This window comes from Cavia porcellus, unplaced genomic scaffold, assembly GCF_034190915.1.
Source record: "Cavia porcellus strain 051 isolate PalLab524CR breed Dunkin Hartley unplaced genomic scaffold, mCavPor4.1 scaffold_4, whole genome shotgun sequence".
NCBI classification, from domain to species: domain Eukaryota; kingdom Metazoa; phylum Chordata; class Mammalia; order Rodentia; family Caviidae; genus Cavia; species Cavia porcellus.
This window is the reverse complement of record NW_026947487.1, coordinates 100,066,425-100,090,887: the sequence shown is the minus strand read 5'-3', so window position 1 is coordinate 100,090,887 and position 24,463 is coordinate 100,066,425. Positions and strand designations below refer to the sequence as shown.

At 44.7% G+C, this 24,463-nt stretch overlaps 1 protein-coding gene across 1 annotated transcript in view; it reads left to right on the top strand.

Annotated features, from left to right (window-relative positions):
* Ranbp10 (RAN binding protein 10) overlaps positions 1-24,463 on the top strand; it is a 77,485-nt gene that overhangs the window by 35,762 nt on the left and 17,260 nt on the right. Inside the window, exon 4 of the mRNA XM_003472148.5 lies at positions 23,363-23,530. Coding sequence (XP_003472196.2) covers positions 23,363-23,530 — 168 coding nt within the window. The remainder of the gene's footprint in view (positions 1-23,362; positions 23,531-24,463) is intronic.

The following is a 24,463-nucleotide window of genomic DNA, read 5'->3' as shown; positions in this document are numbered from 1 at the left end:
TTGAGATAAGTTGCTAAATTGCCCAGGCTGAGCTTGTAATTCTTTTGCCACAGCCTCCCAGAGTGTTGGGATATAGTTGTGTACCACCATGCCTGGCTACTTTTAGTCCATTTATCCTGTCTGTCTGTCTATCTATTGAGATAGGGTTTTGCTGAGTTCCCTTGTTAGCCTCAAACTTGTGAGGCTCCACCCGCCTCAGTAGCTGAGATTAGAAACATGTGCCACCATACCTAATAAATTTAAAAATTTACTTAGTACCAATATATATAGTCCAGCACAAGCAGACTTTGTAAAATATGCAGATATAGGGCTTGTTCCTGATCTAGCATATAATTTTCTTTTTTCTTTTTTTGATACTAGAGATCAAACTCATGACCTTGTACTTGCCAGGCAGGCACTTGTGCTGCTGAGCTATACCCCCAACCCTAGCATATAATTTTCTGTATCTTTGGGTTTTTAAAATTAATTTTGTATTTTATAAATTTATTACCAGAGGTTGAAAAGAATCTTGAAAATAATGTCATCTAATACCTTGTGCTGAGTCAGAGGCTTTAAGTTGGAGGATTTGAGCAGCAATGGGCCTGATGACTAGTGCTGGGGTGGGGAGATTAGAATAGGTTGTTCAGGTAAGAGTGACTGAGCAATGAGCAGAGGACTCTGACTGGAACCTATTGAATGTAGTGCTGTACAGTATGGAGTCCTCAGGCTGGGAGAGGGCGGCTACTGGCCATGGGCATAGACATGGACAATTGTCATTCCTGGCTCCCCGCAGGGAATGGGCCCAGAGTATGACTGAGGATCTGGGTGGCCGAGGATTCCCAGGACAGGGCAGTAGAAAGCCTGTTGAACTCCGTGCTTTGCTTGTCTTCATATGCCCACAGTAACAGGGAGTGGGACTTTCTGGACCACCACTGCACTGCCCTCGAAGCCTAGAGGCCTGTACACCCAACTTGGCTTCTTCGGCAGGACATGGATTCTTCTGTGCTTGTGTTTGTAATGTGTGTCCTTTTCGTATTGAGTAGGGATCTAGTAGTCCAGGCTGTGTTTGAGGATGAGAAATCAAAATCATGTTGTGCCTGTTAAAGAAAGTTTGAATTCCTGTATTGACATGTCTGCAGGAGCATTTGTGTGTGTCTCATGGTCTCAGAGCTCACATTAATTTTTCTCATCATTTTTCCTTGCCTGCCATATTTGTTTTCCACAATTTGTTGGCTTTGCATTATAATATTCAGCATATTGGCAATTGCCCTCTTGGCTGCTAGGAAGAAAATTCCAGCAGGAATGTTGCTTTTACTTTTTTTCTTTTGTACATTGAAGAAATGGTCTGTGCAATGTGTTTCTTTTTTGCCTAGGTCATGGTAGTTCTGACTGTATCTGTCATGCCACCTTGAGTTTGTCCCTTCTATCATGCACACTTTCCCCTAATCTTTTGCCAGTAGAGTTGAACATGTCACTGGATGACCACTGCTGTATATTGTATGGCAGCCCCACATTGTGACTTTTCCTAGGCTGTAATGTTTTTTGTTTTTTGGGTTTTTTTTTCCCCTGGTAGTGGAGATCAAACTCACAACCTTGTGCTTGCCAAGTATGCACTTGTGCTGCTGAGCTATATCTCCAGCCCCTTCCTGGGCTATTTAGAAAGTAGAAGAGATCAGAGGCACATGGGGCTTGGGGTAGAGGGGGCAGCAGGGCTGAAGAACAGCAACTGCTAGGTGTAGAGAGTGTACTTGTCCCTTGGAAATGTACATATGTCGAGTGGGAGAGGCAGGCCTTCCTTTCCAGGCTGTTTCATGTTGGATAGTCTGGCCCCTAGTGGATAACAAGGACCATTTGTGCCCTTGTTTTTAGGTCACCAGCAGCTGGGTATATGGATTATGCCCTCCATAAAGGAAGGACTAGGGAACCTGGTGGTATCTAGGTATCAGTGAGGATTCACCACCAAGTACTGTACAAAAAGTCAGCAAGTGGCCCAGGGATGTAGCTAAGCAGCATAAGTACCTGCCTGGCTAAGCGCAAGGTTTGATTCTTGGTACCTAAATAAATAAATGACAAAAGCATATGACCAAAAAAGCCCACACAAATCCATCAGGAAACTTTAAAAAAAAAAAAAAAAAAGTAAGTATAAGAACTGAGACTCAAGAATGCCCCAAGTCCTCTGGCTGATTGTGGGAGTGAGATGCCCCAAGAGGCATCCCTCCTTACATGTTCTGGCAGCCAGCCTGGATTGCTGGGTGGGGACAAGTGTCAGGCTGCTGCTTCAGCATTCATTCTAATTGATGGCAACACCCTTTCATTCATTTTTGAGGAAGTCACCAGAATGTAAAGGATCACCCTTGATCCTCAGCCAAAGAGACTTTGAGATGAACCCTGTTACAGGGACACTAGTTGGGGCAGGTCTTGTCTCCTTGGAGTCCATCTACTCTACAGCATGTTTTTTGTTTGTTTGTTTGTTTCTTTCGTCTTTTTGCTTTGTATCAGTACTGGGGATCGAACTTACCACTGCCTGCTTGCAAGGCAGGCACTCATGCCACTGAGCTAAATCCCCAGTACCTCTACAGCATGTTTTAGTTGACAGTAACAGCATTGGCAGCTCTGCCATGGAGGTTCCGGAGAACCTCTTCTCCATGGCAAACTTGGAAGGTTGTTTCTCTGACCATCATGATAGTAGGTTGACAGAGAATCAATCTATCAATCTTTCTTTCTTTCTTTCTTTCTTTCTTTCTTTGAGACAGAGTCTCGCTATATAGCCTCAAACTCCTTTCATAGTCCCGGTTGACCTTGATCTCACTGCAATCCTCCTGTCTCAGCCTCCCAAGTGCTGAGATTATAGGCACGTGCCACTATGTCTAGCAAAAAATCTTTCTTGCTATCCAGGCTCTTTGCTCCTGTTGGAACTGCTGGTGACTGAGTGTCCTTATGTTTTAATCTCTGTCCGTGCTGGATACTTTACAAGACAACATCTCATTTCATCATAATGTTGGTGGCCCTATTAGTTTATTATGTGCCTGCTATGTGTCAGCAAAAGGTAAACAGGCATAGTTCCTGATCCTGTGTCCTGATCCTGATCCTGTGAACCTTGTCTGGTAGAGGAGAAATATACTTAGCTGATAACCTTACTGTGTGTGTTCCTTTGCACTTTGATCAGTGTCTTGAAGGGACCGCACAAATGCCATAGTGTGCTAGACTCAGGCTTTCTTGCAGGTGTGATATTCAGGCTGGAATCTGAACAATGAGGAGTTAGGACAGGAGTGGTGGGATATATGGGATAGGGAAGGGATGGGTGGAGAGAGGAAGAAAGTTCTAGGCAGAGTGAGGGGCATATGTGAAAGAGGTGAGAAGGAGCCGAGCACTGAGGGGCTAAATACAGGCCAATGAGACTGGTCTTTGTGACTACCAGTGAGGCCTGGTGAGGAGTGTGGGTTGTTCAGGTAGTTCTGATACCTGATCAAGGGGTTTGAACAGAGTTTTGCCATAATACAGATCAAAAGGGCAGAAACAGGTGCAAGAAGGCCAGTTACAATTTGTCTCAGTAGCCCAGAAGAGTATAAAGTAAAGAAGAGGGTAAGATCAACAAGCCATTTGGGAGGTAATTCAGCTGGACTTGATGTTTTCAGAGTAGTGGGTGATGGGATTACAAGTTATTTCTGGTGTGCCTCCAGAGTATTGCTGACCATTTGCTTCAAGAATGCTTTGATTAATGAAATAGCCTGGCGATAGTCATTTTGATGCTGAGTATCATGATATTATTAGCAATTGGGAGAGCATAGTTGAGCAATGCTTGTCTGAATCAGTCCAAGAAAATGGTTAATTTAGAAAGCCCAGCGTTGGCTTGCCCAGCTGATCAGCTTCTGTCAAGACCTTAAGTAAAGAACCGAAATTTCCAAAAGGGGTCATCTGTTCAAAGGTAGAGTGGAATCAGTGGAGTTGGATTCTCCTGCCAAAAGGGTCATCTGGCTGCCCTTTCATTCTCTTTCAGAGCCTAGCCAAGCCCAGTTAACCACTCATAGGGCATATGAGAGTCCTCTGGGTCCCTCAAGGCAAGTACTGCCAGCACCACCTCCATATACTTCACTCAGCTACTGTGCACTGCAGTCAGTTGGTCTGATCGGCTTCTGTCAAGAAGTAGCTAATCTTTGGGGTTGTTCATTTTATTTATTTATTTATTTATTTATTTATTTATTTATTTATTTATTTATTGTGCTACTGGGGATTGAACCCCAGGTCTTTACACTGTACTGCATCCTTAGCCCTTTCTTCTTTCTTTCTTTCTTTCTTTCTTTCTTTCTTTCTTTCTTTCTTCTTTTCTTTTCTTATGTCTTTTTGAGACAGGGTTTTGCTATGCAGTTCAAGCTGGCTTTGAGCTCACTTTGTAGCCCAGGCTGGTCTCAAACTTGCGATGATCCTCCTTCCTCAGCCTCCCGGGTACTGGGATTACAAGCGTGCGCTACCCTGCCCAATTTGCTTTCTTTATTTTTGAGACAGGATTTCACTAAGTCACTAAGTTGCCCAGGCTGGGGTTGAATTTGGGATTCTCCTGCAGCAGCCCCCCAGAGTTTTAGGATTATAGGCACACTGCTGTTCCTGGCCTGGTCTTTTAGTTCTTAATCTTGCCTCCTATGAGCCATTTGGAAAGAAACTTGTGAAGAAAATGAACCTCGATGTAAAACAAACCCTATTCTGATTGATAACATTGAGTGTTTAAATCCATGCAGAAATGATGCCAGGCTGGGCTGAGAGCTTCCTCCTTTTTCTCTTGAAGTACTTGATTATAGAGGATCATCTCTCCCTTTTGTCCTCTACCCTATTTATTTGTGTCTGGTTCTTTTGGATCTAGTTCCTAACTGCAGTGCACAGTAGCTGAGTGTAGTATATGGAGAAGGTGGTGGCAGTACTTGCCACCCAGAGGACTCTCATGTGCCCTATGAGTGGTAGACTGAGCTTGGCTAAGCTTTGAAAGGGAGTGAAAGGGCAGCCAGATACCCTTTGGCAGGAGAATCCAGCTCCACTGATTCCACTCTACCTTTGAACACTGACCCCTTCTGGAAACTTCAGTTCTTTACTTAAGGTCCAGGAGATACTGTAGTGAACCTGGATCCCCAAAACTGAGATTATTTTCTCTCCACAGAGCAGATCTTCAAGCATTCTTTATCTCTGCTGATGGTCATTGTCCCCTTGGTCCCCTACGAAGGCTCCTCGGAACAAAGTTCACGTTCTCTCCTTTCCTCATCCCATGGTTCTGCTGCTGTCTTTAATCTGCCCCTGTCTCCATCCCTCCTGCCATCCCTGTTGGCCTCCTGGTTGTTGTCACCACCTCAGGCCTCTGGCTCCTACTTGCTTTGGGTCTCGGACTCCTCTGCTCAGAGCACATGGTATCCCGCTCAGCTTCATCTCTAGCTACCTCTGCCCTCTGCGTGAGTCGCTACCAGCATGGCTGTGTGGGTCCCGAACTTGCTGCTGACATTCCCCACTCTAGTACTTGGCAGAAGCCATGCTTGCCTTGAGAATCGCCTTGCTGCTGAAACCCTAGTGCAACCTTACATGACCCCTTTAGTCCTTTATGATGACACTTGCCACCCTGCCTGTCTGACTTTCTCTTCCTGTGGTACTGAGGATTAAACCAAATATCACACTTGCAGTGCAAAGTGGACTGTCACTGAGCCACACTCCTCAACCCTGTGTGACTCACATTTACCCAGCTTTGTCCTCACTGCATTCACGTTTCTTGGGACCCAGATCATGTCTTTTTATCACCACTTTCCCAGTGAGCATAATGCCTGCATAATGCACTGGGCTTTCAGATGAGGCTGTTCCTATATTTTTCTGTCCTTTGACTCAACGTGATGAGCTTCAGTCAGCCAACTGTGGTTCTGGAAAGTCTCTAATCAGTCCTTTTGGCCTGCAGCCTGTCGTCAGCCAGGGAAAGCCTTCATATGGAGCTCCCCATTGTTCCACTGCCCTTAATGCTCTGGCACTGACTGTGGGCCTCTGCCATCACCTTCTATCTGTAGGAGAAGTGTCCATTCCCTGTTCTGTGTCAGGGCTTAGTGTTGTTGAATCAAAAGCTGACTCATTTTTGGTTGTGGGGAAACAGACCTCGAGGGCTATGGTTGGCTTTTGAGGCCATATGGCTTGGTGGGTAAGGATATAGATTCTGGGGCCACATTGTCTACATTTGCATCCTGGCAGCTGTGTTACCTGGAGTGGTTGCTTAACCGCCCTGTGCCTCAGTTTCTCCATCTGTAAAGTGGAAGTAACTCATATCTAAGGTAGTTACAAGAATTAAATGAATTAATTCCTATAAAGTGCTTGAATAGTGCCAGATGCAAAAGGAGTGCATAAATATGAGCTATTATTATATATTATTGAGCAAGGTTATTTTTTTTACCTGGAAAAGGAAGTGCACATGCATGTGAAGTTCTTTTTTTTTTTTTTTTTTTAATTGGTACTGGGGATCAAACTCATGACTGCCTGCTTGCAAGGCAGGTGCTTATGCCGCTGAGCTAAATCCCCAGCCCCACATGTGAAGTTCTTTATGAATGTTTGCATATCCAAGTGGTTGGTTGTCATTGAAACCACATTTTCCCTCAAGTGTTTGTGTTTTCTTTATTTCAGTAGGCATGTGTAGTCTGTGCTAGCAGGAATGGAGTTACTGGAAGGATGTTAATATTTCTCTAGTCCTTTCTAGGGCTTCCAGGTGTATTTCTTATGACCTAAAAGAAAGGGACATTTTGCCTCTAGTGCTCTCAGGGGTAGAAGCCAGGCACTCTGGGGTCTTACTGGAGCACATGGTGACAGGATTGCCTCACCCATGAGGCTATGCTACTCAGACTTTGTTGGGAGCATCTGGGCATGTCTTAGCTTGTACAGTCACAGGTTTCTGTTGCAAGTTTGGATGTTTACCTTTTGTAAGACATTCTTTGGCCTCTTTAAGTCTGAAACTAAGGAACAGGTGTGGCCCCAAAATAAGGATGTCGGAATCTTTGGCTAATGACTCGGAAGTAGGGCAGGATAATCTATAGGCAGATGAATATGCCCACAACCTCGCCTTTGCCTTGCTGAGCTGTCAGGGAATGGCAGGCACTGGGATCCTTGAATTGGGGAAGCAAGGGGAGAAAGGACTGGGAGTGGAGAGTGGGATTTGGTTTTGTCCTAAGCTCAGGTGCTTTGAGGGGATAGTGGAAAGACAAATCTTGCTTCAATGTCCTTTTCCTCAGACAGAGACAGAGAGGTAGACTGTGTTGATAAGAGACCTGTCTGCAGTACAGCTAGATAGCTGATATTATCCTCTTTGCTTTTTCTCTGGCAGGGTGGCTATTCTTGTAATGCTGCATATGTTATCTTGATTACTACAGCCCCTTAAAGGAGAATTGAAGCCCACTGAGGTATACATTCCTTGATTGTAGGTGTTGGAGAGGATGAGTTGGAAGAACCACAGCTGGGAGTTAGGAGTGTGAAAAATATACCTCCTGAAGCAGGTGGTGCGCAGCAGCCAGGCTGTGGCCTGGAGTGGAGGGGACACAGGAGTGGGACTGTGTACTTCTCAGTACTCAATGCTCAGCATTAGGTGAGCATCTTTTTTTCCCCTAGATCCTTCCTTTCCAGAACTGCTCTGAGTTGGCTGTTAAAGGGATAGGCCTAGCAGAAAGCTGTTTCTATTAGTGGGACCACATTCTTCAAACAGCTGATACCACAAATCTGTATGTGCCATTGGAGAGGACCCTCATAGTAGAGATCAAGACAAAATACCAGGCATCCATGGCAGATAGATACATGAGACAGGCAGAGGCTAGTCCTTGCCAGTATGGTAGGTACTGACAGTAAATAACAGGGTGTTCCTTCCTCTCACTGTCCTAAGGGTGCAGCACCTGCAGAGAAAGGTATCTGCCTAGAGCAAATACCAAGAGCAGATGGCTTTGTGCCTCAGATGTCTTGGAGATTACTGGCACATAGGTGGGTTTCTGGTAGTCTAAAAATGCTGTTTGTCTGTACTTGCCAAATGAGGACTACTGAGTCCTATTTCATGTAGGCTGGGATCCGTGTAGGTGGGCTCATTGGTGATGTTCCCCACCATGTCCATTGTTAACCACCACCTCTCTTTCGAGATCTTTTACCGTAGGAGCCATGATGCTTCAGAAGGGTCTGTCATGGGACTGCTCATGTCCTTTGTGAGGGAAGCTATGCTTCTCACCAACTGAGTGAGTTTGAACCTTCATGACCAGGCTTCTGGATATTTTTCCTCTTGACCCTATCAGAACAGGTAGGATGGGGGTGGTGCTGGGGATATAGCTCAGTGGCATAAGAGCCTGCCTGGCAAGCATGAGGTCATAAGTTCAATCCCTGAGTCATGAGTTCAATCAAACAAAAAACAAAAAAACAGCTGGGAACAGGCCCTGGAATGATTGTAGGCTTATATAAGCCTTCCCAAGCCAGTGCCTCAATAGAGACTGGTAGAACAAAGGAGGTGAATGGCATTGCCCTGTGGAGTTCCTTGAGGCAGCCCTGCCTGGAAAAGGTGTCAGCCAGTCTCTGAAACTTCTGAGCAGTTACCTAGGATAGGGCTGTGGGGAGAGGTTGAGCTTGTATGCCTGGTGCTTGCCAACCCCTCATTACATTTCTTATTCTATCCCTACTCTGACTGATACCTCCTTGGAAGATACCATAGGAGGGAGTGGAGGAGTGGATGCCCAGAGGCCTTGGAGCTCTGACAACAGGTTCTACAGGGTAGTCCAGAACCCTGGGTGGTTGGGCACTTGGGCCTCAGGTCAGGGAGCTGGTCAGAACTCCTGAGTGGTTCATACAATGACTAAAGGTGTGAGTACCACGGAATGCATTGTGGTCTGCATGGAGGAACTTGTTTTGTGCAAGAGGTGCTCTGTTTCTTTGCTGCTTTACGCTGGCCTAGCAATGCCCTAGGCCCTGTGGCCAGCCAAGCACGTGTTTCTTTTCCAAGGACCTGTTTCTTCACCTGCAGGGAGCCTGTGTTACTACAGTGTACTGAGAGTGTTCAGCAGCCTTTCGAAGTGAGACAGTCAGTCAGACCTGGAAATTATTCCTGAGCATGAGGATTACTTGTCTATAGCATCTTCTTCCAAATGCCACCTCCAAGCTGAGGAAAAATTCTGGATTTAAGGTTTTTGTTTCAAGTCAGGTGGAATAATTCCCACCTGTAGTATCAGCTACTTAGGAGGCTAAGACAGGAGGATCATTTGAACTTAGGAGTTTGAGACCAGATCAGGCAAGGCAACTTAGCAAGACCCTTTCTCGAAATTAAAAATAAAACCATTTCAGTAAGTCGGGAAGGTATGGAGGGAGAGAGAACTGATAAACAGATAGACTGTATTTTTCAGAATAAGTTAGGTCCTTTGACATAAGAAGAAATTTCATTGATAAGTCATTTCTAAAACCTGAGTCCATCTGCCTCTGAAAACAGATTGTTCTTGTTAGATAGGTATGCAAAACTATATTTTTATTTCCAGTAAAATCTTGCTAACATAGCTAGCATATGATTTTATGGGAAGGAAATTCATTTGTCTCTTCTAAGCAAACATACTTGAAATTTAAACATAGGCAATTAATTTTCCTTCCATTGTATTCAATAAATATGGATTTTTATCAAGGGTATCAAATTAGTTTTATTTAATAAACATTTACTGAGCTTCAACTAAAAGATGCTTTGGAGATATGCTATTGTTGTGGCTTTCAGTAAAAACAGATTCTTGAGTAGGTTTTGGAGAACCTGAGGACACATCAGGCTGGTAGAGAGCAGGAACCTGTTGCTACTAAAGCCCTTGCCTTCTCGGTGATAGGCAGAGAGATGAGTGACCCTGCAAACAGTGGATAACAAACGTGGATTTCCTGCTGGGAAGGGTTTAGTGTCTGTGCATCTCTCAGGATTCAGTGTTATACACAAAGCCACAAGTTCTTATTACCAGGGGTCACCTGTTCACTGACCCATCCCATAGGTTCACAAGGAACCCATTACGGGTAAGGTGGGGGGGTGGTACATGACTAACCCCAGCACTGTGGGAGGCTGAGGCAGGAGGATTGCAAATGCAAGCCTAGTCTAGGCAATTTAGCGAGAGACACCTCCAAATAAGAGAAGAGAATAAGGGGTTGACTGGAGATGAGCTCAGTGTAAAGGCTCTTGGTTCGATCTACAAGGGTTTGTGGGTTTTTTGTTCCTTTTCCTCCCTCTCCCTCTCCCTCTCCCCTCCCCTCTCCTTTCTCCTCCCTTTCTCCTTCCCCTCCCTCTCCCTCTTGCCTCCCCCTCCCTACTCCCTTCTCCTCCCTCCTCCTCCTCCTCCTCCTCCTCCTCCTCCTCGGTGTCTCTCCCTCTACTCCCCCCCCCCCAGGATCTTGCTGTGTAGTTTAGTGTAGTTGAACTCACTATTGTGTAGCCCAGGTTGGTCTCAGACTCACAGCAGTTCTCCTGCCTTAGCCCCTGCCCCCATGCTGGGATTACAGGTGAATGCCACCATGGCCAGTCTCCACCTCCAATATTGAATAAGCAAACAGAAACTTACCTCTGTGAGAAATGAGTTAAAAAACCAAACCCGTCTCTAGAAGAGAGATGCCAAGTCCTGGGAACCAAGATCGTGCCTCAGTTTCTCAGGACAGTGCTAATCTGTAGCCTGGTTCGGTATGGATGACAGATCCAGTTTGTCTTAGAGGACCTGACATATAGGCAAGTAGCCTCTGCTGGATTGACCTAGGTGCCCCAGGAGTCTCCTGGTCATCAGGAAGGACACTGAGCCTGGGGAAGGACCTTTTCTTTGCAGGTGCTGGCTATATTATCCTTCTCACTGCCCGTGGCTTCAAGTTTAACTTGGGCTGTGTCTCAGTAGTGGGCCTTGGAGCCTCTGGGAGGCACACCCCACCTAGTGTCAGCCCCTGGTATCAGTAACTACTGCGGAGGGAGGCTTTTTCATCTGCCCACTTTCCATGGCTTCCACACAGAGCTACCACGGAGAGAAGACTGCACCCAGGGTACCACCTGCCCCTTCTGCCTGCGGCTCCCAGAGGCACAGGATTCAGGTTTCCTTGATCCTGTTCATTGGCCCAGTATTTTAATTTTTTTTTTTTTTTTTTTTTTTTGGTCTGTTTGAGACAGGGTCTCACTGTGCAGTTTCTGGCTGGCCTTGAGCTCACTTTGTAGCCTAGGCTGGTCTCGAACTCGCAAGGATCCTCCTGCCTCAGCCTCCCGAGTGCTGGGATTACAGGTGTGAACGGCAGTGGCCCAGTATTTTAAAAGCTCAGGGTAACAGCCATGGGAGTGCCGTTATGGGCAATCTCTGCCACTCCACAGCATTTGTTGAATTAAAAAAAAAAAAATCTCTTCCCATTATCCCATTATTCCATCTTTTCCCATTATCCATTGTTGAACTGCTCCAGGCAGTGGGCCTGTCAAAGACTTTTCTTTAGTTCTCTTTTCCTTTCCTTTCCTCACCTCTTCTCTCTTTTCTCCTCACCCCTTCCTTTCCTTCTTTTTTTCTTCACTACTGAGGATTGAATCCAATGAGTGCTGAACTACACCTTCATTCTTTTTTACTTAATTTATTTTTAATTTTGAAAAAACATCTTGCTGTCTTTTTTTTTTTTTTATAACCCATCAGGTCTTTTAAGGCAGTTGAGGTTATAATGAAAGCATCTCTCAGTTGGTTTTCTGAAGAGGCATGGCATGACATGAGTGGTCACCCTCCTGGAGTGCTCTTTTGCAGTATTTCCGTATAGCATACTGTTTCTCTTGATAGCAGCCCTGGGTGTAGGAAATCCCTTGGTCAACCAGCTTGACACCTTCTCTTCTATAACCTTTTTTTTTTTTTTTTTGAAGGTAGTAAAACACAACAGAACAAGACAGAACAAAGCCAAAATTGAGACAGTAGGGAAATTGGTACAGAACTTAACAGCACATTACCGGGATAACAGCAATAGGTATCACAGTATATCTCGTTATCATCACAATAGTTGTTCTTTCAATCACGTATAGCAAAATAAAACTTACCAAAACAGAATATTGAATAGAACAGTACCATTAATCAGAATAAAGCAAAACACTAGTAAAAATATTTGCCTTCAAAAAGATGGTAGAAGGAAACCCCCCCTTATTTGCTATATTGCATATGGTCAGCCTCCCAAGAGATGCTCAAATCTCTGGTTTCCATTTGCTAAAGTGGGGCAGGGGAAGTGGGATGTTGACTAAGCCCATGCATCGGTAGGCTCACTATTGCTTAACAGGGACGCAGGCTGATTGCTTGGTTTCGGAGCGTCCTAAGTTCCAACATGGTACATATCTCAGGAGACACTTGTGGTTCTCCCCCTGGAGGGGCTGCAGCCTGCCACATCACAGCCGCTTACCAGGGAGGGGAGCTGCTTGCTTGGTTTCCCAGCATCCTAAGTTCTAACATGTCACGGATCTCAGGAGACACTAGTGGTTCTCCCCCTGGGGCAGCTGCAGCCTGCCACACCACAGCCTCTTACCAGGGAGGCGAGCTGCTTGCTTCTCTCTTCCGTTACCTTTAGAGTGACATTCTGAGAGCTACTGGGCATGGCCCTGAACTCTGCCAAATGCTGCATGGACCAGGAGGATTTCCCTGGAAACTTGGGACAAGCAAGAGCAGAGCAGGTCTGAGACTACTATTTATGGGTTTTCACACTAGTCATTGAGAGAAGTGAGTGGTGACTAGCTTTACCCCTGCCTCCTCACTCATGGCAGAAGGAAGCAGGAGGCATATAGTGCCCAGGCATGAACACTGGACTGGTATTCCAGATGGCAGGGCTGGGCTGGGGACAACTGATAGAGCACCTTGTCTGGCACACACAAGTTCCTGGTTCCATCCCCAGTACTGCAAACACTAAGGGAATCTTGCTAATGAATATTCATGTTCCATGTGCATTCTCATTTAATCCCTCTGGGCCCAAAAGAGATGTTCAGTTGAGAGAACTGAGGGCGTAAGTGACAGAAAGATTTCAGACTCAAAGGGTAAAGCAGGAGGCTCACTTGAGCCCATGAGTTGAAGACGAACCTATGCAACATAGAGTGACCTTGTCACCAAACAAACAAGCAAACAAGCCAAAATTAGGTCTCTCCGACCCCAAAGTCCACTGTTAACTGGGATGGCAAGTTGGGTGGCCACTGCCCAGGCTGGCTTTATAGGTGAGGCATAGGCTGTCTGTTTTGTGCTGGCCAGGACCAGAATCCAATGGTCAGCCACTGCTCCCTTGACTTGTTTCTAGAGTTCTGGGTTAATGTGTTGATAATGTAGTCCAGCATTTGAGTTCCTTTCCATGCATCGTAGAGCCAAGCTGAGGCCCTTGATGTGTACTGGCAGGTGGGAGTGGTATGGGTGAGATCCTGGAGGAGTTGTACTGGAATCCCTGGAACCCCATGGGGACTGTCTACCTCCATTATAACCAGGGGTGGCATTTGGGAATGCCAGGATAACAAACCATTTCTTCAGCCACCTTCACATTCTGTGTTGGGTTTTCTCAGCTGAGACGGGGAAATGAATAGTGCTATAGCATGTGAGCTGGCTCACTTGGGCTCTCTTTGGAGCCTCTTACTTCCTAGCCAGGTTGTAGCTTGCTAGGCTTCTCCTTGCATTACTGGCCTCTGGTATGTGCCTGACATGACAGGGATGGTCTTTTTTGTGTGGGTGCCAGGGTGGCTGCCCATTATTTCTCTTTAGGAAAGACAAGGCCCTGTCTCTCCAGTCTTTTTGGAGAGGGAGGAATGGTGAGTTGGGTGGAATTGTCAGTCAAAATGCTGTCCAACTCATGCAGCCTTGAGCCACCCTTCTAACCCAGAGGCCACTGGACAAGACTCCCAGTAGGCCCAATCCAACCAGCATTGCCTGCTTGTTCTCTTTTGGCCCTCTGTCCTATTGCCCCCTGTGACAGCTCTCCTTCCAGGCACATCCTAGCTTCACAGCACGCTCACCCACTGAAAGGCAAGTGTTCATGCTGCTGGCTTCAAGGCAGGAGTGAGAAGGGGCTGTCCTGTTCTGAAACAAAGAGTGTTAGTGCTGAAGGGGAGCCACTCTCTAGCGTAGCTACTAGAACCACCAATTCTTCTCTAGCTGTTAGGGATGTTTGTGCCTCTTGGTGTGTTTCATAGGTGAGGCAGTTCAGACCCAGAGAAATTACATGACTTAGTTGGAAGAGGATGGGGCCAGGTAATCTTTCTAGGATCCAGAAGTGATGTCACTGTTAGCCACTGAGGTGCAGGCACAATGTAAAGAGACTTTTTGTTTGTTTGTTTGTTTTGTTTTTCTTAAGAGGAACACTGAGCTGAGTATGGTGGCATGCATCTGTGATTCTAGCTGCTGGATATGCAGAGACTGGAGAATTGCAAGTTCAAACCAGCCTAGGCAACTTAGTGAAAAGGTGCCTCAAAATAAAATATAAAAAGAAAAAAAAATGAAATGAAATGAATTGAGAGTGAACAATGAAAAGAAAAATGGGCTGTGGAAATGGGAATCATGGTAGTTGAGGATTTCTTGTGCTTAATGCTCAGTACTGCCAGAAAAAAGACAACAAAACTCAGTCAGGTCCAGGATTGCCCACCAGTGGTGTGTCCTAACACGGTCAAACCCATTGGCTCTCTTGTGTCTGGGCTTCTTCTTCTTCTTCTTTTTTTTTTTTTTTTTTTTTTGTCTTTTTCATTTTTATCGGTACCAGGGATCGAACTCATGACTGCCTGCTTGCAAGGCAGGCGCTTATGCCGCTGAGCTAAATCCCCAGCCCCGTGTCTGGGCTTCTTGGAACCCTTAACTACATTTCCCTTTTCAACAAACATATCTTGAGCACCTGCATGAGCCAGGTGTATGCAAGGTGGACAAAGATGCTTGCTTGTTGTCCCTTTAATCAAAGAACTTTGAAAAGCATCAAAGAAGAAAGACCAATCTCTGACCAGCTTGGTCTCAGACCTCAGGAAAGGTGAACAGGTACCAGGACTGAGGGACCCAAATGCTATCTAGAAATCTTCTGTCTTTTTTGCCTCTGATTTCTGTTTATTAGCTTTTGTCCCTCCAACTAGCTTTCTATTTGAAGTTGGTATAACGGCAGTAAGCTTTTCTTTCCGCCCAGCTATCTCAGGAAAGTTCCAGAAAGTCTTCTGATTGTTCATCTTGGTTCGCTTGCCTCTAGATGAAAAAGTTACCTTGAAAAGCAGCCCCAACTGGAGCTACAGTGTTGACACAGGAAGGGGATGCTTTTTAAGAGGAGTGCTATTCCCTCAAAGATAAGGAGTGGGGCAGACAAATCGTAGTTCTCCCTGTTCTGCTGCCCTATTTTGTTCTTGCAGTTTTGGGTAAAGGAGGGACCAAAGGGTACCCAGTTCCCTTTAAAAATGATAGAGGGAATTGGAGATTTAGCTCAGTGGCATAAGTGCCTGTCTTGAGCGTGCGTGCATGGTGAGTTTGATCTCCGATACCAATTAAAAAAAAAGTGATAGAACCCAGCCAGGCACAAATAGGGAATAATGTTGATGAGGTCAAGTCTGTATCCTAAATCCTGGTAGGGATCACTTGAAACATTTTCTGATGGAACCCAGTTTCGGGTTTCTACCCATGCTGTACTTTTGTTATAGCAGCCGCTTCTTCCCTGTCCTACATTAAAAGTAGCTTATGTAGCTTATGTAGTAGGCTTTCAGAAGTGCCAACTGCTTCTACTGTACCCCACTTCCTGGGAAGCTAGGTTGCTCACTGAGCATCGGTGTCATCTGGGAGTGATAGTGCTGTGGTCAGGACCAAACTACAGAGGCCTTTCAGGTACCAAGGACTGCAGGGTTTCTCTCTTTAACAGAGGCCAGTGTGCCTCTGAGGACCTCAGAGTGAGGCCAGCAGACCTGCAGAAAACTTGGAACAATTCCTCCAGTGCCTACAGTGGGGTGCATAGCAGCTCCTGACTATTGTTTAATGTGTAAGGCCTGGGGAGAAGGATCATGGAGGACAGGAGAACTGAATCTGTTGAGCCAACTGTGTGTCCTTTAACATCTCCCTAGCTCTAGGGTGTGTTCGTTTTATCCTTTCCAGCCCTTGGCTAGCCTGAAATTTTCTCCTAAAGGAAAAACAAAAAGCCATTGTATCAGGCCAATATAGTAGAAACTCCTCTAGTGACTTCACTTGGAATTTTCTGTCCCCACCAGTGTTTGTTTAATAAGTGTTTCCCACTAGGGCTGGGGATTTAGCTCAGTGGGATAAGCGCCTGCCTTGCAAGCGTGCGGTCGTGAGTTTGATCCCCGGTACTGGTAAAAACAAAACAAAACAACAACAACAACAAAATAAGTGTTCCCCACTGCATCATTTCTGCGTCTGAGACAGAGCTACAAAGGGCCTGGATGGTTAACATTTCTGAAGGCTTGCTGTCTGCCCATCTTCTCAGACATTTACTAGTAAATGCTACCACCACTTGCTCAGGTGAGACCTGGGCACCGCCCTCACTACTCTCATATCACTGGCACCCACAACATTGCAGCCGAGTCCCACTCCGATCCAGCCCTGTTGGCCTTTCTGTTTCTTAGGCTGAGCTTGTTCTCATTACCCAAAAATCAGTCAAACAGCCTTCTGCTCAGAGGTGAACCCCTCAGCAAGGATTAACCCAGTGGTAGAGGTTTCAGTGATTCAAACAGCCCAGTGTAGCACATGTGCCATAGGTTTGCCACCACTAACTACCTATCTTGATCAGTCCCCATCCACTCCCATTTCTAACCCTTCATTTGGCTTTGTTTCCTTTAGAGTATGGGTTGTCTACTAGATGTTTTTTGTCTGCCTGTTTGTTTACTTACATGTAATCAATCTTCTCCACTCCCTTCACACTTCCCACCTGCACTTTGCAAACTCCTAGGAATGTGTCTTTGTCAATTATTTGCTGGCCAGGCAATAAGAAAGGTCATAAAGTGGCTATAACCATAGTTCTGCAGCCACCACTGTTCCTGGGAAAGTGCACAACATTTTGCGAACTCCAGGCTGCTTTCTCCACAAATGCTCATACACACATACTTATGCGGTAGGTTCACTCTTATGTACACACATAAGCTCTTAATTGTTTTTGGAGAAAATATTGACCGTAAGATGATGGGTTTAATCAGAAATATGTTACAGCTCTGTGATTTTTTTTGAGAAAGCTATTTTTCCCCTTCAGGATTGAGGATTGAAGCCAGGGCCTTGTGTGTGCTAGCCAGTGCCCTACCACTCACTTCCCTAGCGGTTGCAGAAGCTTTTAACTGTATAATACTTGAAGGCCCTGGAGACAGGAAAGTGAGTATTTGCTTTACAACACTGACAATTAGGTGCTTGGTAGCTTTGAAGTTTCTTTTGTGGCTACAGAATGATTTTTTCTTTCATTTCTTATAGCTGCTGTAACTACACTAGTACCTTGAAGTAATTATCTTACAGCTCTGGAGAAGAGAAGTTGTAAAATCAAGATGTGGGCAGAGCTGTGTTCTTTTTGGGGCTCTAGGGTAGAATCCATTACCTTTTCTAGTTTCTAGAGGCAACTTACATTTCTTGACTCATCGACCCTTCTTCTACCTTCAAAGCCAGTAGTGTGGCATCTTTCATTTTACAAGGACCCTATTATATTAGGCAATTCTGGATAATCCAGAATAATCTCCCCATTTCAAGAGTTTTAATTTAATATCTTAAGTAAAATCCTTTTTATCACAGAAGTTGTTACATTGTCACAGGTGCTGGGATTAAGCTATGGATACCTTTTGGACTACTGAGCCTATTTGAAGTACTATTTTCTTCCCTTGCACAAATCTGTGTAAGTTGATAAGCCACTAGCAGTTTCTTTAGTTCTTTAAATTTAAAATCTGTACTTATAACTGTACTTATATAGTCAAAAATTTAAAATTCTATGTTAGTATTATTAAAATAATCATGTAGTTTATTTTTAAATACAAGCGTTCAAGCTGTTTACATTTTGATTTAAGGTACCTCTTTTTAGAGGCAGGTACTGAGAATCAAACTCAAGTGTTTGCCAGGCAGGTGCTTATACTGCTGAGCTATATCTTTGGCTCATATTTAAAGTCACTGAATATTTAGGCATCTGATGTTTTGGTAATGGTTTTACAGTTTGTTTTGTTTGTTGCTCAAGACAGGGTCTCACTACCTAGTTCAAGCTGGTCCTGAACTCACTATATAGGTACCAAGTTCATAGCAGTCCTCCTGTCTTAGCCCCCTGAATGCTGAGATTACAGGTGTGTGCCACCACACCTGGTTAGTAATGGTTATTTAGTATCTCCCATTCACTGAGATAAAAGTATCTCCGAGATATCTTTGGTCACTTGATTTAAATTGGTAATGCTTCTTCTTGGTGATTTGACTAGCTTCTAACAACCAAATGGCTAAATTAGTTAGGTTTTCTTAAGTATCTACTGCTTCAATCTGAGAAACTGAAAAAAGAAAACCTTTTAGTCACCTTCCACACAGTAAAATCTAGCATAAAAGAAGTGAAAAAAGGTAATCCTACTATGTAAAAGAGATGGGTTGGTGACTTGCCCTGGTCACCAGTGGCACATGAGTACATAGCATCTCTCAGACTCCTGATGTGCTGGCGCAACTGGTGATGAAGATCATGTGGACCTGGCCCAAATATCTCATGGTCTTTAGTAGAAGGGCAGGGACAACCCCAGAAACAAAGGCTGGTGATTGGAAAGGCCTGGTAGGATCCAGTCAGTGGGCCAGGGATATGGACTGGGTGCTAGGCACAAAGAATGTAATAAAAATCCTGAAAGGGTAGATACTGGGATTGGGTCATGTTGTACTGGCAAAAGGAGAGGATCTGTTGGACATCACTAGGCTGTTGGCCTGAAAGGAACATTATGAATAGCAAGCAACCCCTCTGAAGAATGCTTTGGGTAGAGCTGAAATAGGGGGTGACGGCTTGGCTTTAGGGAAGGTTATGCTGGTCAAGCAGCACTGAGGAGGCCCTACCTGCCCCACATTATAGTCAGTTACTTTCTCACATTGGGAAGTCCCCATGTTATCGATGGATGGGGAGCCGTCCTGGGGTTGGTGTGGCCTGTGGATGAATCCTGAGTCAGAGGAAGCTGGTGGATGTGCCAAGGGCCACCAAGTAGCTAGAGCCAAATGTGGAGGAATGAGTGTCACCTTCCTCCTTAACTGTGGTCCAGCTGATCACTCTTCATCTGTAGCCTTCCACAGATGAGTGGAATAGCAGTGCTATCAGTTTAGGAATAGGATTGGTTCTCAGAACAGTACCCTGTCTCTGAGCCAGGCAGTTCCAACATCTTGGGGGTATTGGACACAGGCCTATATCCTTCTAAAGCCAGTTTTGAGCAGTTCTCATGCTAGTTTTTCTTTCTTTCTTTCTTTCATTCTTTCTTTCCGTCTTGTCTCTTTTCTTTTCTTTCCTTTTCATGTTTTTGTGGCAGGGTCTTAAAAAGGCTGGCCTACAAAAAAAAAAATCTGAAAAAAAAAAAAAAAAGCGGGGGGGGGTTGGGGATTTAGCTCAGCGACATAAGCGCCTGCCTTGGAAGCAGGCAGTCGTGAGTTCGATCTCTGGTACCAATAAAAAAAAAAAATCTGAAAAAGGCTGGCCTTGAGCTCACTTTGTAACCCAGGCTGATCTCAAACTCAGAATGATCCTCTTGCCTCATCTTCTCGAGTGCTGGAATTCAGGCATGCACCACCATGCCTGGCTGTCATACTAGTTTCTTGTGATGTAGGAGAAGATATGGGGAGAGAACAGCAGACTTGGCCCTGTACCCACTAGAGACCTGTTCAGCTTCAGTCTGCCTCCTCCATGGGCTCTAGAGAATCTTGACCAGTGACTTTCAGGCTGAAAAGACCTGAAGTTTCAGGGTACAGAACTTTGAAGGCTTGGGATGGATACTATGATTATGAGGGTTTATTTGTCCTCAGGCAGAGTTTTAGGCCCTGTCATTGAAGCCTTCCCACTGCTGTCCTTCTGCTTACAGCCTGCCCACGCCATCTGGCCTTGCCCCACATGGACTGACTGAGCCTGTCCTCCTTTCTGAGCACTTTAGTTCCTCAAGTACACTGCCCCACTGATCCCCTCAGGGGAGGGCTCCTGCCTGTGCCATTTGTGAAGAAAGGAATGTATTTAATCGTGGAAAGAAGGAAGCAGGCAGAAGCCAGAGAGCTGCCAGTGGGGCCAGCTGCCTTAGGGAGTAATCTTGCCCTACTCTGAGGGTTTTATTTCTGGCTGTCAGCCAGGCACTTGCCCCTCTCATCTCCTACTCTCCCATGTCTGTGTGGGGCCTTCCTAATGACCTTGTTCACTCATCTTCCTGTATCAAACTTTGGTCTGCTTTTTACTTGCTGTTGCTCCTACCATTTCTGTTCTGCATTGTATCAGAGGGCATAGTGCAGCCACTTTTTTATTATGGAGCTACAGTCTCAGCTTGCAAAATTAAAATTTAAAAACATTTAAGGACTGAGAATGTAAGTTGTGGTAGAATACTTACCTAACATGTAAGAGGTGCTGCGTTAATTCCTCAGTACTGGAAAAAAAGTGCTATTTAAAATAGCATCAGAAATGGAGTAAACTGGGGATGATGGTATACTGATAATCCCAAATTGGGAGGCTGAGGCAAGAAGACTAAATAGTTTGAGTACAGCCTGGGAGAGACCTATCTAAAAAAATAAATGAGCTGCGCTTGATGATAATATGCCTCTATAATTCCAGAACTGAGGAAGCTGAGACAGGAGGATTGCCACAGTTTGAAGGCAGCTTAGGTTACGTAGTGAGTTCAAGGCCAGCCTGAACAAGATAGCAAGACCCTGTCTCAAAAAAACCAAACAAGTGAAAAAGGGAAATAAAAAGGGTTGGGGATATAGCTCAGTGCAGAGTTCCTCGATTCAGTATCCAGTAAAACATACACACAGAAGAAAAAGAAAGAAGAAAATTACATAAAGATAAATCTTTCAAAACATTGCTGAGCGAAATTAAGGAAGATAAATATAATAATAATAATAATGAGGGCCAGGTGGTGATACACATTTGTAATTCCAGCACTCCAGAGGATAAGGCAGGAGATTGCCATGAGTTCAAGGCCAGCTTGATCTTCATAGCAAGACCTTGCCAAACCAAACAAAAATAATTAATGAATAGAATAATTATGCCATGTTCACAAATGAGAATAATATTGTTAAATTGTGCGTATTCTCTCCATGTTGCTATATGTATTTTACATAATCCAGTCAAAGATTTTAGCAGGCCTTTGAGCGGGCGTGGTAGCGCACACTTGTAATCCCAGCATTTGGGAGGCTAAAGTAGGAGAATCATTGCAAGTTTGAGACTAACCTGAATTACAAAGGGAGCTCAAGGGCAGCCTGAACTGCATAGCAAGACCCTGTTTCAAAAAAGACCAAAAAAAAAAAGATTTTAGCAGGCTTTTGAAAGACAGTGCTAAGAAAATGAAAAGCTATAAACTAGAATAAAATAGTCACAAAACATATAAAGGGGTTCATATTCGAAACCCTTACAGTTCAGTAAGATAAAAAGAAGCTGAAGATTTGAATAGACAGTTGAATAATACATGAAAAGATGTGTAGCACTTTTGATCATTGAGGAATTGCAAATTAAAACAGTGATATTAAAATCACCACAAAAAAGAAAGCAAAACAGTATAGAAATATAGACATTTTTAAAAATAAGAATTAAAAAAATAAAAGAGTTCCAAGATCCAGCCATAGTGGAACTTAGGCAGCTTATTCTTCCACCCTCTTGGTAAGCGCCCCTGGCACAGGCCAGGAGGAGAACCAGTGCTCTCGAGATCCGGCCATGGTGGAATTTAGGCAGCTTATTCGACCACCCTCTTGTAAACACCCCTGGTGCTGGCCAGGAGGAGAACCAGCGCTCCGGTCAGCCTACTGGCGCGCAGATTGAGAATCAAACATACCCCCTCCCCTCCGTAGCAACTGGGGATAGACGTCTCAGCATCTCTTTGGAGGATGACCGTATGCAATATAGCAAATATGGGGGATTTCCTTCTATCTTCTGTTTGAAGGCAAAGGTTGTTTTCACTGTTTTGTTTTGTTATGTTTGTTTTGCTCTATTCAATACTTTCTTTCAATTGGTTTTATAATGTTATGTTTTTGGTTTGATTTTGGTTTGACTATACTTAACTGATTGGACAACTATTGTGAAGATAATGAGATATACCTATTACTACTATCCTGGGATCCTGCTGTAAAGTTCTGTACCAGTTTCACTGCATTGTCTCGATTGGCTTTGTTCTGTTTGTTCTGTTGTTATATTTTTACTACCTTCAAAATAAAATAAAATAGCAACCAAAAAAACCATTGCTTATCTGCTAGATTAGCTAAAAGAAAGACAAAAACAAAAGCTCAGTAACTGAGTATATCTACTGTTGTTGAGGATGGGGAACTCATACAATACTAGTGGAAATTCTGATAGTGTAGCCACTTTGTAATACACTTTGGCAGTTTCTTATCAGGTTAAACATACACTTATGACCCAGCAATAATACTTCTAAGTATACTGTATTTAGTATTTACCCAAGGGAAGTGAAAACATATGTCTGAATAAAGACCACTTTGTAAATATTTGTTGCTTTATTCATAATAGTCAAAAATTGGAAACAAATGTCATCCACTGGTGAATGGACAGAGTTGCTATAGCCATGAGATGGCCTACTACTTAGCAACAAAAAGTGGTAAAATAGAAATAGACCTGACAACATGGAGGAATCTCAAATGCATCTTGCTAAGTACAGAAAGCTATATTCTGTGATTTTGCTTTTATGAGGTTCCGGAAAAGACAAAACCATAGAAACAAATCAACAATAGCCATTGGAAACAACTAGCAGTGGGCAGAGTAGAACAAATGAAAAGGGGCATGAGGGAGCTATTTTGGAGTGATGGAAATGTTCTATCGCAATATACATTTGTTAAAACTCATTTGAATTATACTATTAAAAAGGAAGGCTCTTTTTATAGGTAAATTTTCCTCAGTCTAAAAAACCTTATTGACAACCTACCATGACAGGCATTTGAGGTCAGTCCTAGCTCTGTGGGCTTCAAAAGGCTTCCCTGACTGCAGCCTTCTTTTACCACCTGGTGAGTTCCTTCCAGGTTTTGGTTTCCAGGAACCACAGCTTGGGCCATTTCCTCAGTAGGGCAGCTTCAGCTTCTCAGGGTGTCCACTTGCCCGTCTTACTACTAGAATGTGTGTTTGGCGCAGCCAGACCCCAGCCATACCTGCTTTGGCAAGTAACCACAAGGACTGGCTAATGGCTAAGACTGAGGCAGCCTGTAAAGAGGGGCTGAGACCTGGGAGGCAGGGTTCTTGACTGTCTTGTCCCTTTCTCAATTATGTCTTCTCAGCTGTTGCTACTCTCTTTCCTCCACAGGTTGGGACAAGCATTCCTATGGTTACCATGGTGATGATGGGCATTCCTTCTGCTCTTCTGGGACTGGCCAACCCTATGGTCCCACATTCACCACGGGAGATGTGATTGGCTGCTGTGTGAACCTCATCAATGGCACCTGTTTCTACACAAAAAATGGCCACAGCCTTGGTAGGTACATATGGGACCTGGGAGGATCTTTCCTGTGGAGCTGCTTTGGTTAGTGAAAGGCTCAAAGATAGACCTTGAAGTCAAAGCAGTGTCATGGAGCCTTTGCTGAGCTCTGGGAACTGCAGCTACTTCCAGCCGTTAGAGCCCCATGAAAGCCAGCAGTGCTGTGCCCTTTGTTAAATTGTCAAGTCAGCAGCATTTATTAAGTCCCTAATGGGAACTAAGAGTGCACAGTGGTCTGGTTGTGATCCTGGCCTTTGTCGTGCTTGTTGAACAGAGTTTGGCACTGAATGAGAAGTTTACAGAGTTGTCAGTGGTAGGGGTTTGCCTGCCTGTGACCTTGCCTAGGCTTTGGCCAACCCTTTTGCTCATCAGGATGGTGCTTGCTGTGGAGCAGCAGTGAGAGCTGTGCTAGTACAGGAGGTAAACAGACAGACAGGCAGGAGTCAGATGAGGACACACTCCTCTGGGCTGTTCATGATTACCAAGCAGCAGCCTGGGCAGAGTTAACACAGAAAAAGGTCTTTTTAGGTGAAATAATTAAAGGGAGGTAGATGGATTGGAGAGAAACACCAGGGAAAGAGGCAGATTGCCTAGGTAAGGTGATCTGTGGGCAAGTAGGTATCAGGCCTGACAAAGGCCTAGAGCAGCCTAGCAAGGCTGCAGAAGAGATCTATTTGCCAGGACAGGCAAGAAGGTGTCTGGATTAGGTACTGCTAACCAGGAAAAGGAACATAGGTAGATGGCAGTCAGTGGGGGAGAAGGGGGTTTGAAGTGTTCTTAGGATGAGGCATCCTGTACATGTGTGGATACCTAGAACTTTGGAAAGAGAGAATTTGGCTATTCTGAACCCTTTCCCTGCTAGGTGCTGGCATACCCACATTGGTCCCAACACTGTTCCTAACCATTGGGACTGTCTCGCTGGGTTTGCAA